Raw genomic sequence first — 16,843 nt, 5'->3', positions numbered from 1 at the left:
CTTGTAACCTAAATCTACTGTTAATAACGTGCTATATTTATATTAATTAATGAGAAAGAAATAGTTATTTCTCTAAACTGTAATTTACTTTTTTTTATGTAGCTAATCTATCGAAGGTAGTAACTATTATAATATAGAAACTTCAAGTGTTCAATAATTTAAAATTTTGGCTCAAGTTAATGGTTAAAAATAAATAAATTTATAAAATATAGTAAATTTAAATCTTCTAATAAAGAGTTTAGTTTATGTAGTGAAAGGTAACGGTAGAGATACCTAAATTATTGTCAGATGGCAATAATCAGATGTCAATTTTGTTTACAAATTAATTCACAATCCAATAAAATGTCCGTCACTGAATTTTAATGTCCTTCATTGAAAGAAAATAAAATTCAAAATTTATTTGAAAGAAAGTAAGAATCAAATCTCTTAAAATTTAAGGTCATCTTTAATCTGTTATAATTTTAACTGCACTTTTAATTTTATAAACGGTTTTAGCTTTTTATTTTTGTTCAATCTTATTTTATTGATGTGCAATTATATAACTATTCTTTATTGAAGAACAACAGTGTTAAGATATTGTAATATTTTTAGCTATTCAATTATTATATTTCTACATAAATATTTTGTATTATTGCTTGTTATATTCTTTCGTTGACTGTACTATACTTATAAAAAGGGGTTCTTTGCCCATTAACTTTCAAATAAATAAAGACTGACTTTGCACCAGAAAGTTTCTCCACTTGGATTACATCAAAATCCCAAGAAGAGATCTTATCCATCACCTCCTTCAACTCTTTGGACATGGACATGGTAACTTGGTTGCCTCTCTTTGATGGCGCTTTCTTCTTCGAGACCACTGAGTCGCCTGAACTTCTTCGCGGCATCACTGCCGACGGAGGTCCTTGCTGCAAACACGTAATACTTCTGTTTTTTGTCTGCACTTTCAGTAAATTTAAAACAATTTATTTAGAAAAAGAACTACCTACTGCGACTAAGGCTGCAATTAGGTTAGTGGTGAGTGGGTCTTCAGCTCTCAGATTCTCCGCCTTCAGATGCGATGTGTAAAGTTCTGTGGTTCTCAGTATGTCCATTACCTAATAGTGTAGAGTATTCCCACTTACGTTTTTTCAATTAAATACGGAAATTCACAATAAAAGTGTTCATAATATGTTTACTTTCTTTAAGTATTGAAATACTGTATTAAATTATAAGCAAACAAAAAGTTTAAATTTATACAATTTATTTTACTTTTTTATTCATTTATTTTACGTTTTTGTTTATTTATTTTACTTTTTCGTTAGTTTTTTTGTAAACTCATTCACAAACGGCATTTGCTATTGCCTATTTTCTTCACAATTGTCTTATGTTATGCTTGCATATAAGTAAGATTATTATTTTTAAAATGGTTTGAAATGCTGTTATGAATAAATGTGGGCGATTATTATACCTAAGACTTTAAAAAAAATGTCAATGAATAAGAGAACAAAAGTAATATTTACCTGTTCTAACATTTGTACCACACCTGCTGATGCATTTTCTTGGGCAGCGCATAGTAAGGACAAAACTTTTGTAATTGGTGCTTCAAGAGGCAAATTATACAATTTAGCCAAACTCTGACGCCTAGCAGATCCTAAAACTCAAATAAATTAGAAATTAATTCTTAGAAATAATATCAAACATATTACCTGAACGACTATAAATTATAAGAAATTTTTGCCGGCATTGGCCAAAGAAATCTTTTTTAAAAGTATTTATATTGAACAACATGTTTTATGCTTAGTTTACTATGGATGATCTTCATTAACCGGAGAGCTAATGATTTCTTTTTTCTATCATTTATTACATTGTACAGAATGGCTTTCAACGAACTTTTAGTTTCATTAAAAAAATACACAATAAGGCACTTTCACTGCAACAATTTGGCCTATTAACAATATTTACTCTAAATTAGTAAAATTTAAGGAATACAATGTTTTTATTATTGGTTGAGTACCTTCACTGATGATTGATTTAAGATCGTAGGAAGCCTTTCTTATGGACGGTAGACTTCCTCTAGGAGAAATGTGCGTTTGCAGAGGGTTGTCAGATAGGTAAAGATAATGGACGGCTAACCTGTATGAAAGTATATTTCAGTATTTTAGATAATATCCATATTTTTCATCAATGAATATGCAGGCAACAAATTTTTCCATTTTTTTCTTGAAAGAGGATTCTGAAAAACTGATCATTACTTATTTGATTTATAATTCATTTTGAGAACATCTGTATAACAAATACATACTTATAGAAGTAGGATCAAATGAAAGAGTTAGTATATTAGTATATATATTTTGTATATACGAAATTTTGATTTTTTTTTTAGTATGAGGAGGGAGATCTTCATGTAAGCAAGGCAATTTATATTTCTCTTTCAATATTTTTTAATATACTCTTTTTTTATTTTTTTATTAATTTTGGCCACATTAAAATTTATTTGGCAGACAGAATTCATTTCGCAACGTTCACAATTTGAATATACTCTCCGTATCCCAATCAGATAGCTTATGCCATGCCTTTACTACCATATTTTAATTTAGTGTTTTATGTCTTATTTAATAAATGTGTATTACTATTAAAATTATATTATTATCCTTCTATTAAAATTATCATTTAATTCAACCAGAGTGCAAGGTACATGGTTTGAAAATCCTGATGAGAATCTGTACCCTAAATAAAGTAATTCTCGTTGGCACGGCCGGGCATTCGGTTGTGCAGTTTTCACAAGATCTGAACTGTTTTGCGGTACCGCAAAATGCCTTGTCAGTGCAGCGATGGGTGCAGTAACAAGTCGTAGGAGAGGAGAGAAACCCCGGATTAGAGGCAGGCGAAAAACTCTGTAAGTAGCTACTCGCATAAACTTACTGCAGCATTACTCCAGTGCAGCTGGGTGGCGATTAGGGTTATCATAGGCCTCCGAATTGACTCTTTCGAATATGCCAGCCTTTTGCACTGAATCAAAACTCACGTAAAAGGACTTTTACTAACAGATGAAATAAATTTATAGGCATTAAAATGTGTATGTTACTTGATAATCCTGGAAAATGATTTCTATTCGAGAAAAAAATAACATTTAAAGACGACGTTGTTTATACTAAGGTCAGATTGGTAAAACAATTACATTTTTGAGAATAAAACATTTCATTCAAAATAAGAATCAATCTTGGTCTTGGATGATTACTCCTAAAATTCAGAGATTCAAATAGAATCGCTTCTCGGAAGTAAATACAGAATATATTTCCGAGAATATCGTGATTTTTTGTCTCTAAAAATGCACAATTAATCAAGTTAATTGTATTTTAAAAAACAGAATAGCTAAAACTTTGGTATGTAAAGTTGTGTAGAAAGTTGTTTGTTTGCATGCCTTGGGTCAAAATTCGGGATAAGGCACTGGCTAGGTTTCTCTTTTTTAAATTATTTTGGTTCCGTAAATTAATTAATGAATGTAATTTTTGTTCTTCCACATTATGTAAATAACATTGTTGTAAACTAAACTAAGTTTAGAAAATTATAACCACTACGGATTAGATTTATTAGTGACTAAAGCTTAATTTCAATTCTAACAAATATTGAGTGGGCGCTTTAGTAGTAGAGCTTTTTTGAATATGTATCTAAAGAAATGTCTAATAATTGGTACAAGTTTCTGCACAAATAACTCCAACAATTATAGCTTTTTTTTAAAGGCGCGTCAACTCTGATTATTGGCGCCCAGAGCTTTTTTCAGTGCACTCCGGCCTCTGGACAGTACTCTCTCGTTCAAGACAACACTGTCAATCATCGGGCAGTGAGCTGTAAGAAGCACCTAAGAAGAGGAAATCTTGAACCCAGTATCTTCTCGTTAGAATTCTGTGTATGATAACCACTGAGTTAATTCCTTCCCTTGCTATTGCTTTAATTGATATTGTTTTTAGTTATCGAAATAATTGCCATTCTTTTTGTTTGTTACATATAGGGAAGAAAATAAAATTCAATTATTGATTTAAATTAGAATTAGAAGTCAGGAGGGAGTATGCTGGATAATGTTAGAGGCATGAGTTTTGCTTTACCGAAGCGCCGAACTCAAGCCATAAATGTATGGCTGCTTTACAAGACAAAGCGCAGTGATGTTTTCCCTGCCAAAACTGAACCATGGAGTCAGATTACAGGCCCTGATCAGTATCCTTATCCATGGCAAAAGAATTCCTTGCTTTCGGTAGGACTCGGGGCATGAGTATTTTGTACAATCACCTCAACTGAATAACATTGTTGTAATTTTCGATCTATCGTTACGTCGCAGAATGGCATCCAATATTGTAAAAAGAATTTTGAAATCTACCAACCAAAACGCTTAATTTTATGCATAACAACGGAAGAATACAAACGAGGGATGCGGTGTGAAGGGAAGGGCATGTGTCTGCAAAGGCAACATGTCTGCCGACTTGGTGCGCCACTTGAGCCTTCCGACCCATTCAAGTCCTCTCTCTAGCTGGCGGTAAACTGACGCCACTTCTGTTGCCTCGTGTAGTATCCCTATCTGCTTGCCTATCAGCTCATCCTTGCTAAAGCCTAGTACTTGCATGCAAGGGCTGTTAACATACTGAAAACAAAATATAACAATAAAATAAAGTTAAGATATATTAAAAATGATAATGGATAATAAAACATGATAATTTCAGGAAGAGTTCCTGAAAAGTTTAATAAGGATTAAGATGAACTACAACTCCTTAATGTTTCGAAATTAAATTTTTACAGGCAATACATGTTCTGAGGCCTGCGGAGATTTAACATTATTACAAAACTTTATGTACAGAACAAAATTGTATCTAACACACAAAATCCAAAATTGTTTTAATTTTTTGCGATTTTTCAGAAATTGGTTCTAAATAATTTCCTTTAAACTTTTTAAACTATTTACAAAATTTTAAAACCATTAATTTTAACTGAAACATTTTCCCTGGAAATTAAATTTTTGGTAGTACTCACCAAACTAAAGCTTCACGGGCAACTTAAGTGCTTTATACGGTTTGTGAGGGATATGGGCTTAAGAGAAGAGGTAAAATGAAGCATATAAAAGATAATCATAAATTAGAAGCTCACCGGTAGTGAGTATTATATAATTGAAATAAGGAGCATTGAGTCCAAAAATAAAATAATATAGTGACATTGCATTCAGAAGAAATTACTTATTTTCCAGCAGTAAGAGAAAGTAAAAAAGCGTTTATTTTCTTTTGTATCAGTAAGTTTACAATTTCGATTTTAAAAATATAATTTATAAAGCCTCAAAGTAGATATCAAGGTCTTCCACAATCAGATAGAGGTCAGTACAGGGTAAAGGTCAAATTCACAGTAAAAAGTTTAAAATAAAACAGATGCGAGCACCTGAACTAGATGCGGATGGTCCGTAATGATAACCAGATCTCTACATTTATCCAGCGCTGTGTAGATACATTCTGAAAGGGCAGCTTGTCGTCGTAGTCCCTTCTCTTTGGGCAGACATCGGTAACTTTGCTCTACCAGGTCTATCACGCTACTATTTCCTTCCCCTTCCTTCACTATCTATTTTTTTATTTATTTTTGTAAACAAATTTCATTAAAAAAAAGGGCACAAAAAAGTCAATTTAGATAAATTAGAAGCACATTTCAACATACATTCTAATTTTAATCATTATAAAATTAGAAATCCCTGTTATTCTTAAAGTTAGAAAGCTTGCTTTATCTATTGTATATTTACTATTTTTATGTACAATTATTATTTTAATTAGGTTTACAGAAATATTTTTTCATCCTTCGAGTTATCAGAATACTATAATGTAATCATGAAAAAAAAGATGGAAAAGCATAGGGAAAAAATAAAGTATAACATAGGTAACTAGAATTTAATCTTGATAATATTGGTATACAATGCAATGTGAAAATGAGAGATGACCTATACCATTTTATTTTCGAAGTTTCAAATTTATTAGTCATAGAGTGGAATATTTAAATAATTATAAATTACTAATAGCTGCAAATTTTAGAGCAGTTTTTCGGTATTTCAGCGTATCTCTTACTGAACATATTATATTGTTGTACGGTATTAAGGGTAAAAATGAAAGGAAATTTATTTTAAATAATTTACTTTGATATCACAGTACATTCTTATGTAATATGTTAGGCTACATTTTTGGCTAGGTATTTAGATAACAAATATCTTAGAAGTAGATTTTTTTGTTTTAAATCTACTTGTGGAGCTTCTTTTTGAATTAAAGTTTATTATAAAATCTATATCACTAAATAAACTGTTATTTTTGAGAGTTGTATTTATTTTTAAATGTTTGGATAAGAAATATCTTTGTACTGTGAACTCAACTTTTAGCCAAAAGATGTCTTTCTTGGGTGCTAATTAAGTGACTGATTCATTAAATTTGGTACGATAACGCTATGATACGCTAGTCATAATGTTATAACCATTCATAATGTTCGTAATATAACTAATGTGAATGAATACTCTTCATGCTCATTAAAGTGTTCACCAATTTTTACTCCTACCAACGAATAAGCGGTGTTTGCATCGTAAATGGTGGATTTTTTTTTTTATCCTGTGAACTCATTCGATTTATCCAAATACAACTTAACACATATGCCAATATAGTATAACTATACTAAACAGTAAGAAGTAAATATACCCTGTCGAAACCCCACTCCAGAGGACAATTGACTGAACCATTTTCGCTGTCGCTGCAATGAAAACAGAAAAATAAATTAATTTTTTTTTCTGCTATGTTTTTCGATAACATATTTTAATTTCATTGACAATTTTAGGGAGTGTTACCACTGGGTAACTTACTTATCAGTTACTATTAGATGTTTCTGAGGTCAACGGGAACTTTGAAAAACTTACTTTGATTTAATCACCGCTACAAACAGCACCTGATGGTCCACCTTTATACTGCGCAGTATCCTTAAAACATTAGCTCTATGTTAATTAACATTAATAATTTTAAGAATCCATTTATTGGACTTAAATAAAATTGCGAAAAAGAAAAAGTAGCTTTTTGTAGAGTAATAAAGATTGTAAAGCTAGTTTTAACTTCTCTTTATTATTTACGAATAGAATAGAATAGCTTTATTGGACGAATATATATATTATATATACAATTTTTATTAAATAAAAACAAAAAGCATTTTCGGCTTGGTAAATTACCGTCAGCCTAGAGTTGCTGGTACATTTACATAACAAAAAAATAATACCAAGCAAAATGCAACTAAAAAATAATATCTCTCCTAATTTGCAATTAATATTTATTTAGCTGTTACATTCAGCTATGAGAAAAACCCGATACTTGTAAGCGGTAATATGGTAATAAAATAACTGTTTCCATCCTCCACCATTCTACAGGAATATAACTTCGGAAAGAATCAGATACTTTTTCCCCAGCCTCTTTACTCTATATTCGGTCAGGACTGGACAGACACCTACATAGTGATACAAATCCTCCAGTTCTTCCCTATTACACAGGGCACATAGTCTCTGTTGCTCGGATCTAATTACATTGTTATTAAGAGAGATTAATTGCCCACGTAATTTAAAGATCACTCTTATGAAGTTCAAGTTATTCACATCACTTATGTAGCGCCTGCCTGCTGGATCCAGCATTAGATCTGTATATAAACAATGGAATCTGGACTCATTTGCCCTCTCAATCATTGTATTCCGAAATTCTGTTTTTAGATTGGAGAGAATGTCGTCTAAATTGATATCGTCATAATGTGAAAAAGTAACACCATATTTGGTACATAAATCAAGGTTATCCTTGTGCCAATATATATTATATTTAATTATTTCCTGTGCAAGGATCCTCGGCAATCTCGTATTTGGCATTGCAAACACTTTCTTTAAATACTTCAAATGAAGCTGTAAAGTGTAGAAGTAAATTGGAAGAAAATCAGATTCAAGGTAGGCTATATATCGATGGGTATGAACTGATAGAGAGAACAGTTTTTTTTTATAAAAAAATAGATTTAACTTTTCTACTTCCTCGAAATTTTGATGGCCCCACACCTGACCTGCTTAACAAATAACTGAACGCACTGCTGCATTATATACGACGGTCGTTTGAAAAGTCCGTGCAAAAATAAAAACTACTTAATTTTTTGGGGTAAATTTTTTTTATTTTTCAACATAGTCTCCTTTTAGGCTTATACACTTCGTCCAACGCTGCTCTAGTTTGTTGATCCCTTCCGAATAATAGGTTTTGTCCAAGTCTGAAAAATAGCCATTCGTTTCTGCTATCACCTCCTCGTTTGAATAAAATCTTTTTCCCGCCAGCCATTTCTTCATATTGGGGAACAAATAGTAGTCCGAGGGAGCCAAGTCTGGAGAATAGGGGGGATGTGAAACGAGTTGGAACCCTATTTCCATTAATTTTGCGACCACAACTGCTGAGGTGTGAGCTGGTGCGTTGTCGTGATGGAAAAGGACTTTTTTGTGGGCCAATCGTGGGCGTTTTTCTTGCAGCTCGGTTTTCAAACGGTCCAATAACGATGAATAATATGCACCTGTAATAGTTTTACCCTTTTCCAGATAGTCGATGAGGATTATTCCTTGCGAATCCCAAAAGACAGTCGCCATAATCTTTCCGGCCGAAGGAACGGTCTTCGCCTTTTTTGGCGCAGATTCCCCCTTGGTAACCCATTGTTTAGATTGTTCTTTGGTCTCAGGAGTGTAGTGATGTATCCATGTTTCATCCACAGTGACGAATCGACGCTTAAAGTCCTGCGGATTCTTCTGGAACAGCTGAAAACCGTCCTTGCAACACTTCACACGATTTCGTTTTTGGTCAAGCGTGAGCAATCGCGGCACCCATCTTGCGGATAGCTTTGTCATGTCCAAATGTTGATGCAAAATATTATGTACCCGTTCATTCGAGATGCCCACAGCACTAGCAATCTCACGCACCTTCACTTTGCTGTCATCCATCACCATATCATGGATTTTATCAATGATTTCTGGAGTAGTAACCTCAACAGGGCGTCCAGAACGTTCAGCGTCACTTGTGCCCATATGGCCACTCCGAAAATTTTGAAACCACTTATAAACTGTTCTAATCGAAGGTGCAGAGTCACCATAATGTTTATCAAGCTTCTCTTTAGTCTCCTGGGGCGTTTTGCCTTTCATAAAGTAGTGTTTAATCAACACACGAAATTCTTTTTCGTCCATTTTTTGAAAATCACTCGACTTCCTCGATTCAAACGAATACCAAACACAAAGAAATAGACCGATCTGGCTGAAACTTGGTGTGTGTTCTTCCAAGAGATGCTACTAACTAAACATAACCGCGATACGCGCCAGTGGTGCTATCTCTCTGACTTTGCACGGACTTTTCAAACGACCCTCGTACTTCTAATTTTTTAAATTAGATTATTAAAGTGGCAATAATCTAATAATTTTAGTTAAATATTTTCTATTTATATAAATACCTCAATAATTTATCTGTACAAGATGTGCGCAAATCTATCAGTACACAGTCAGGCAGAAACTCAGTATAATGCAGAATTGCTTGGTGGGCATTTCTCGCTAACTTGGCATTGTGCTTGCCATCAAAACATTTTCTCAGATTTACCCAATATGTATCCGTTTCTTCAGCTACAAATAGAACCTGAAAAATTAAGAAATAAAAGAGATATAATAACAACATTGTATTGTCATTAGCTAAACCAGCAAGAATTAGGCAAGTACTGCATAATAACGCAATAACTACCAGGTCATCCTTTCTCTCTACTGTTTATAATCTCATACGGCTGTATGCAGCGTTGGGGGAAGTGGACTTGTCGTTTCTTCAGGGATCTAGGCGTCTTTGGGGGTCTCCTATCCAAAAAACTCCTAGTACACTTACACTGGAACTCCCATATATTTACACAAAAAATGAAAGGCTTGTCAGGTAAGGTAGATGATGTGTGTAATTATTTGGACATAGCGAACTCACAACCTTTTGATACATTGTAAATTTTACACACGACTACATTCAGTGCACATACAACGATACCTAAAGCTCTTAGATACACTTGTGTGCAAATATATGGTTTTGGAGTCAATATAACTAAAAAACAAAGTAAGTTCAAGTTTTAGATGTGGTTTAAGTAACACCAGTAGATCCATAAGCTAAAACATTTATAAAGTTTTAGTTAATAAAGAAGACGATTCAGGCTTCAAAGTTTCTGTACAATTAGAAAATTGGTGTAGAGAAAGTTCTTAAATATTAATTAAGGAGACATAATAAATAACTTAACTAACAAATGTGCTTAACACTTTTATACTTTTATTTTTTATACTTCTATTAATTGAACTTAAACTGTAGTTAACAATATTTGAAACTGATGGTAAGGACTGCAAGCCACACAGTAGTTGATAAAAATATCTGTGGGAATGTAAGTTTAGAATCTAACGGGGCTTAACTTCCTTTTTTCCAAGGAAGCTAGTTAGTATTGAATTTTACTAACTGTCAACTTGCGGCCTTCTTCGCGAGATCAGAATATTTCAGTTTTGGTTTCATTTGTTTTTATTCTCCATGAATTGAATAACGTGAAACTTGAGCAAAAGCTTTCTTGAATTGTTTATAAAAATGTTGAAATGAGTGAGGAACTCAAGATTCAATTGGTTTATTTATGTCCGGTAGTAGTATGTACTACCGACTATCAAACAAAAGTTTTCTAAATAACTATTAATGAAATAAATCAAGTAGTTAAGAAATTTGTATTGAATTAATTTATATCTCAGGCTATTGTGCCAAATACAATCAAAAGCCTTTTCCACATAGATCAATGTCTTACCTGTGTGCATATTTGAGTCAGCCATGTCCCAATTACCTGCCAAATTCGAAAATGGCAGAATGTAGCGCTCTAAATCAATATACAGTTACTTGGCTGAATAAATTTGGTTCTTTAATTCAGAGTGCTCAGGAACTTTACTGAGGCACAGAATTAAAACGATGGAAAGATAACTACAGGGAGGAATAAGATCTCTACTTAAAAAACCATAATGATTATCGCCGCTCTCTAGTGCTTAGGGAAATAGCTTAACATTAACCATAATTTATAATTTGATAATATGTATTAAACATTTCTTAGACAAGTGTTTCAATATCACATAATTAATCATGTTCAAAACCTGGAGGTTTATTATTTTTTAGTTGGGAAATTATTTTTCAGTTAACAAGCTTGGCATTGGAATTAACAAATTTATAGGTGACTGAAATGGCCGTGAAAGGGAGTACTTCTACCACAGTATTTATAAAATGAACTTTTTAAAATAAATCGGCTAGTTTATCGTAAGTGTGTGCAGTAGCTAGTGATGCAATGTAGCTACTGTAAGCAGCTTTGTTACGTTGGGGCTGTAAACTTAATTATTTTACGTGTTCGTCGGCTGTTTATCTCAAAAGGTGGAAAATCTAAAAATTTTGATTTGTGCCTTTAACAATTCTACATAACTTTTTGTCATGCTGGGACTGTTTAGAAAGAATTTTGCTCTAAGCAGAGTACCTATGAGACCAAAAAGGTTTCATTAGGATATCAAACTTACAAGCTTTTTCATCCAGTGAAATATTAGGTGAGATCTTTTGGTTGCAATATTCCTATTAGTAACAATTAAGTTGGAAAATAGTCTTGAAAAAAACTAAAACAGCAAGAAAGCAATAATAGGCATCAGCGGAATTAACGAAAAAGCTTTGTGGGAACATGTTAGTAAAGTTTACAATTCAAAACGACCGCTTCGCATTTCAGAAGACTTCCAAGGCAAGCCTGTAGCTCGATACTTCTGAAGCATACTACACAAGTAATCAAAACATAAATCAATAGAGAAGCTGAACTTTGAACGACGCTTAATTTCCCTTAGAAAAAATCAAATAAAGTTGAATAGTTATTATATAAAATTTAAAGAGAATCATTCACTGTATATGCACATGGTGAAATTAACTACGATCTCTATGCTCGAACTTTCCTTTTACACCGGTATTCTAGGATTTCTAGTCCGAGAAACCCTATGTTTGGACCGATGTGGAATGGCGCTCTGAGCGGTCGTTAGACATGATCCGGGCGTTGCTGACCCAGTGGCGTAGGCCCGGCGGTTGTCCCAGAAGATACCCCTATCTTGCTCTAGGAGCTTTTAGGTTAGAGAGATAGTTAGTTTGCATGCGATATGAGACCTCTGGAATTTAGAGACCGGCGGAGATGATAACGCGAGACTATTGGGAATAACTGCACCTTTAAAAACGGTTACTATTCTCCTACTAAAACCTATTTTTGCTGCAATGTGTGGGAAGTTAATCTAATGTAACATTATAAATTTGCGCTCTAAAGTAGATGGGTTTTGTCTCAAAACCTTACAAGTAGTACCTGAACTCAAGCTTGAACTTACTGTGATTTTTCATCTTTAAGATATTTTGTTCACGAACAATTCTCAAAACATACATACTTCATGCAGGCGGTAAGAGTACGTTGCAAACTGTAAGAGAAAGTAGAAGAGTTAAAGAATGAATGTTTATGATTTACCTTGAATCTTTTGTGACTGCAAGTATCCTTCTTCAAAGACTCCAAGTCTGGACAAGTGCTCTAAACAAGGACAACATTGAAAATAAAATAAGAAAGAGGGAGTACAATATTAATTGGAATTTAAACAATTTACATTGCTGATAAGAGAAAGTATCGGATTAGGTCAAATACGAAATTGAGTTTCCATCGTAAATATTTAACATTAAAATTTTTGAGAAATATATTTTTCATACAATTACAGTTTCTTACAGTAAAATGATGTGTGTCAAAAACTTAGAATGTGGAAGATAAATGTTGTATACAAAGTAGGAAAAGCTATGAAGATCCTTTAATTAAAGAGTGCTGTTATCTACCATTGCCAACTATGCGTTCAAGGAGAGAATACGTTTATAAACTTCTAAAAACGAGTTTGTTTGTTTTTTTTTTACCGTATTTAGTTGTTTTATTTAATAAGGCACATTGATCTTCGGCAATCTTAATCATTGGGGGCTGAGGCCGGTCTCCGGGATTGTGCTCTCGATGTACGAAAAACACTACTTCACCGCACATTAAGATGTACAAGAGAAAATCTACAGATAGCTCATCAGTACTTGAACTTTGGCTTACAAGTCCACCGCTCTACCAACTGAAGTAATTTCTTCCCAGAAAGTCAGTATTCCTGGAAGAAGTAAAGAAAATGTGGAGTTGGCGAAAATCACAAAATCTGAAAATTTACCTAGTAAAGTAGCACTTTTCGAGTTCTTAAAATTTGGATTAAGGAGAATAAATTTGTTATTATAATTATATTATTAACCATACAAGATACTGAAGTGTTCAATATGTAAATTTTATTCCACTACCAAAACTCTTTAAAATTACTTTTTCTGAAATTTTTTTCAAATAAACGAGATAGATCTTCAGGTATTTAAAGTGTACTCGAAGTTTAAAGAAATTCGTAAACATCATTTCTAAGAAAATCGCAAAGAAAGGAGAAATTGATTCAGTGAATTGAAAAGTTCAGTTGGGTAAAGTTTGATCAAAAAGAAAATTTGATATAAGACTAACCATACATACAACTCGTACACTCCCGCAAGACAATAGCTAAAAACCACTTCTTTAAATTCTGGGGACTTCGAAATGTATTCATTGCCGGTGAAAACTCAAAGTACAAACTCCTCTGAGGAAAAGAAAGACTGTGTCGGTTGCGATGGTAACGCTTCAAGCTGTAGCTTTAGTGCTAGTTTGTCTCAAAGAGAGAGATTGAGAGGTCTTCACTACAAATTTTGTTTCAGTAAACAGGGGGCTGAAGACATATATTACCCATTCAAAATTAAATGGCAATACTTCCACTCACCAGTAGTAAGGGAAAGTAAAATAGAAATAATGCCACTTCATTATAATTTATAGAGACTAGGCCTTAATTTTAGGCTTTTTACACTAAGTACCTTGTCATTTTGAAAGGGCGAAGTCCCATTTCCAGATTCATTCCTTTGGGATCCTGGAAAATAGTAAACAACGCATTAAGAACCATAACGTTTTGTTCCAACAAAGTAGTTTCTTATTTCGTGGTAAAATATTATGAGGGAATAATTCATCATGAGGTCGTTTCCGGTAGACTTTCCATCAAGTCCTTTTGCCTTTTGCCAACAACTAAATGGAGTATTCTCAAAAATCGCCCAGCTTTATGCAGGTTTGATTTGTCAATTAACGAAATAAGTCTCGGCCACGCAACTGCCAAAAAATAAAGGACGAACTTAACAAAATTGAACTTCTTGTACGCCCAACTTAGAGTCCATGCTTCTTAGCTCCATTTGATTAATTATAATTTCCGAAATAAATTATTATTTCGGTTCAGGGCACATTTTCATTACAGCAAAAAAATTAATTACTTCACCGAAGCTGGTTGAAAATACAGTGTAGGAGCTTCTTAAATTTAGATACCAAAGAATGATGTTACAGAGAAATTCAACAGCTGGCAGAAAGGTGGCTTTCAACAGTTAATAAACTGTTTAAACTATTGGCTAACCACTCAGATAATCTCTTCCCTCGTCTGGACAATGATTTTTACGGACAAAAAATTCAAACATAAAGGTGTAGAGAGTTTTAAATGATTTGTATAATCCTTGTACGATTTGCCTTAAAAAGTACCAATTCTTCTGAATAAATTATATACATATGTAGCATAAATACTATTGGCTCAAATTTAGATTAAAATGAAAAATAAAAATTTATACTTTTATTTTTAAAGCTTTAAACTCTAAAAATTGGATCATTTTATAAAATAAATATACTGTAGGAGAAGATGGAAATGGATGGAATGAAGATGGATGATGATTAATAAAAATGTCTTAGAAGTTTTTATAAATCACTTTGAATGTATCACAGATAAGTGAAACTAAATAGGCTTAATGATTTCAAACTAAGGCGGATAGCGCAACATTCCGTTAGGATTGGAAACATTTTTGGCGTCAGAGAAATATTTCCAGCAGAGCCAAATCTTGTATTCAACCCTCCGAATGTTTAAAGCACACACGAAATTCCTGAACATAAGGTATCAGCCATAGAGGATATTTTAAAATATTCTCATGTGCATGTGTAATTTAAATGTGAGGGATGATAATTTTCATTCTTGGATGGCTGCCTGATTCTAAAGAGCATAAGAAAATAACAGTTGGGTAGAGTGCAAAACAACGAAGTTATTTTCATCATCATTTTCATGGTAAAACGATTATTTGAGCAACATTTTGGAATGTCAGTTAAAAAGAAAAAAAAACCTGGCAGAGCTGTATCAAAGCCACAATGATGATATATATTTGATTGTTTATCTTAAGATTCTTGAAGATTATTGTAAAGAGAACCACTTAAACGTTAACCATAAAAAAACTGTTATAGTCCCTTTTAAAAGAGGAGGTAGATTAAAAAATTTAAAGAAATTCTTTCTCAATAACTTAGAGATTGAGGTACAAAGAAATTATACATATTTAGGTGTGCCGCTTTACTCTTCAGCTAAATTTGCTAAATCTGCTTCAGATTTTTTAACTAAAAGTTCTTTGGCTATTCCAGGAGTGTTAGATATCCTCAAGTCAGTAAAAAGTGACAGCTGGCAATCAAGCATCAAATTGTTTGATAGTCTTGTGGTCAATGTGCTTTTATATAGTGCAGAAATTTGGTCCCCTCCATATACTGAAATAGTTGAAAGGGCGCAGGTCCGCTTCATTAAGCTTCTTTTGAGTTTACCGCGTTCCACTCCTGATTTTTATGTCCGCCTAGAATCTGGTAGGATTCATCTGAAATTTAATGTGTTCAAACGGCTGCTGGGCTGGTGGAGGAAATTACTTGCTATGGGTAATGACCGCCTCCCCAGAATGTGCTGTGATAGGCTTTTGCAGCTAAGTGATAGCAAAAAGATGCCCTTTAATGAAATACTACTGAGTTTAGTACTTATTTATTCGAGATTGGGGCACAGGATGTCTGGTTGGCACAAGACTTGAAACTGCTTTGTGATAATTACTCTTCCCTAATCGAAGCGTGTAGAAATAATCTTTTATGTAAAGATATCTCTAAGGCAGAGACTTCTCATTACAATATGTATTTTAGAAATATAAGTACCCTAGGATTGGGAGAAGAGTATTTAACGTATAATATACATATAAATAAACTTAGAATATTTTGTCAGTTGCGGTTAATGGGAAAGAAGGTTAATAGGCTTTTTTATAATGGGACAGCTTATAAGTTTTCTCCAGAGTCGATTTGCCCATTGTGTAATTCGGGTAGTTTGGATAGCTTAGAACATTTTGTTTTAGAATGTAAATTATTTGATAATTTCCGTAAGCTCCATATTTCCGAATATGTTAGTGGCGTCTTGGATGTGAATTTAATATTTTGTAACTTGTTGGTACCAGAGTCAGTTTCAAAAATCAATAAAATTTTCTATTATATTTCTAAGGCCCTCAAATTAAGAAATGTTGTGTTAAATCTTCCCTAGAGGCATATCTCTATTTATTTATATTTTTAATACATGCTGAAAGTGTGACAGCTTGTTAATTTTATTTCATTACTTTTTGGTTCTTATTTTTTATTCTTAAGGGTAAATGTTTCTTTTTCTTTTGTTTTTGAATTTGGTTAAACTTGACATTTTGTAAAAATTTGTTTTTGAAGTATGATGTTATTGTATTATGTATATGTTTTATAATGTACTACTCAACTCTTGCTAAAAAATTATATTTTATGAGCAATAAAAAAAAAAAAAAATATTTGATTGTTTATACTGGTATTGCTGCTCATGACAAAGGGAGGACCAATGTTGCTCATTACGGAAATAGAG

At 32.9% G+C, this 16,843-nt stretch overlaps 1 protein-coding gene across 9 annotated transcripts in view; it reads right to left on the bottom strand.

Annotated features, from left to right (window-relative positions):
• The window catches only part of LOC141457450 (high affinity cAMP-specific and IBMX-insensitive 3',5'-cyclic phosphodiesterase 8-like), a 55,126-nt gene that overhangs the window by 20,142 nt on the left and 18,141 nt on the right, over positions 1–16,843 (bottom strand). For 5 of the 9 annotated variants that reach the window (XR_012460384.1, XM_074134454.1, XM_074134453.1 and 2 more), the window contains 11 exons: positions 13,965–14,017; positions 12,541–12,600; positions 9,475–9,653; positions 6,896–6,955; positions 6,681–6,732; positions 5,395–5,571; positions 4,398–4,612; positions 1,994–2,112; positions 1,500–1,636; positions 987–1,094; positions 718–905 (listed from right to left, as the gene is read on the bottom strand). Coding sequence is in view for 8 of the 9 variants with exons in the window: in XM_074134454.1 (XP_073990555.1) it covers positions 718–905; positions 987–1,094; positions 1,500–1,636; positions 1,994–2,112; positions 4,398–4,612; positions 5,395–5,571; positions 6,681–6,732; positions 6,896–6,955; positions 9,475–9,653; positions 12,541–12,600; positions 13,965–14,017 (1,348 nt within the window). In the remaining variant the exon portion in view is untranslated. The remainder of the gene's footprint in view (positions 1–717; positions 906–986; positions 1,095–1,499; positions 1,637–1,993; positions 2,113–4,397; positions 4,613–5,394; positions 5,572–6,680; positions 6,733–6,895; positions 6,956–9,474; positions 9,654–12,540; positions 12,601–13,964; positions 14,018–16,843) is intronic. The other 4 variants (XM_074134457.1, XM_074134459.1, XM_074134460.1 and 1 more) reach the window with 2 other exon arrangements.

Source organism: Rhodnius prolixus, unplaced genomic scaffold, assembly GCF_049639745.1.
Source record: "Rhodnius prolixus isolate KJV_2025 unplaced genomic scaffold, Rpr scaffold_16, whole genome shotgun sequence".
NCBI classification, from domain to species: Eukaryota; Metazoa; Arthropoda; class Insecta; order Hemiptera; family Reduviidae; genus Rhodnius; species Rhodnius prolixus.
The sequence above is the reverse complement of the archived record's forward strand: the minus strand, read 5'-3'. Positions and strand labels throughout refer to the sequence as shown.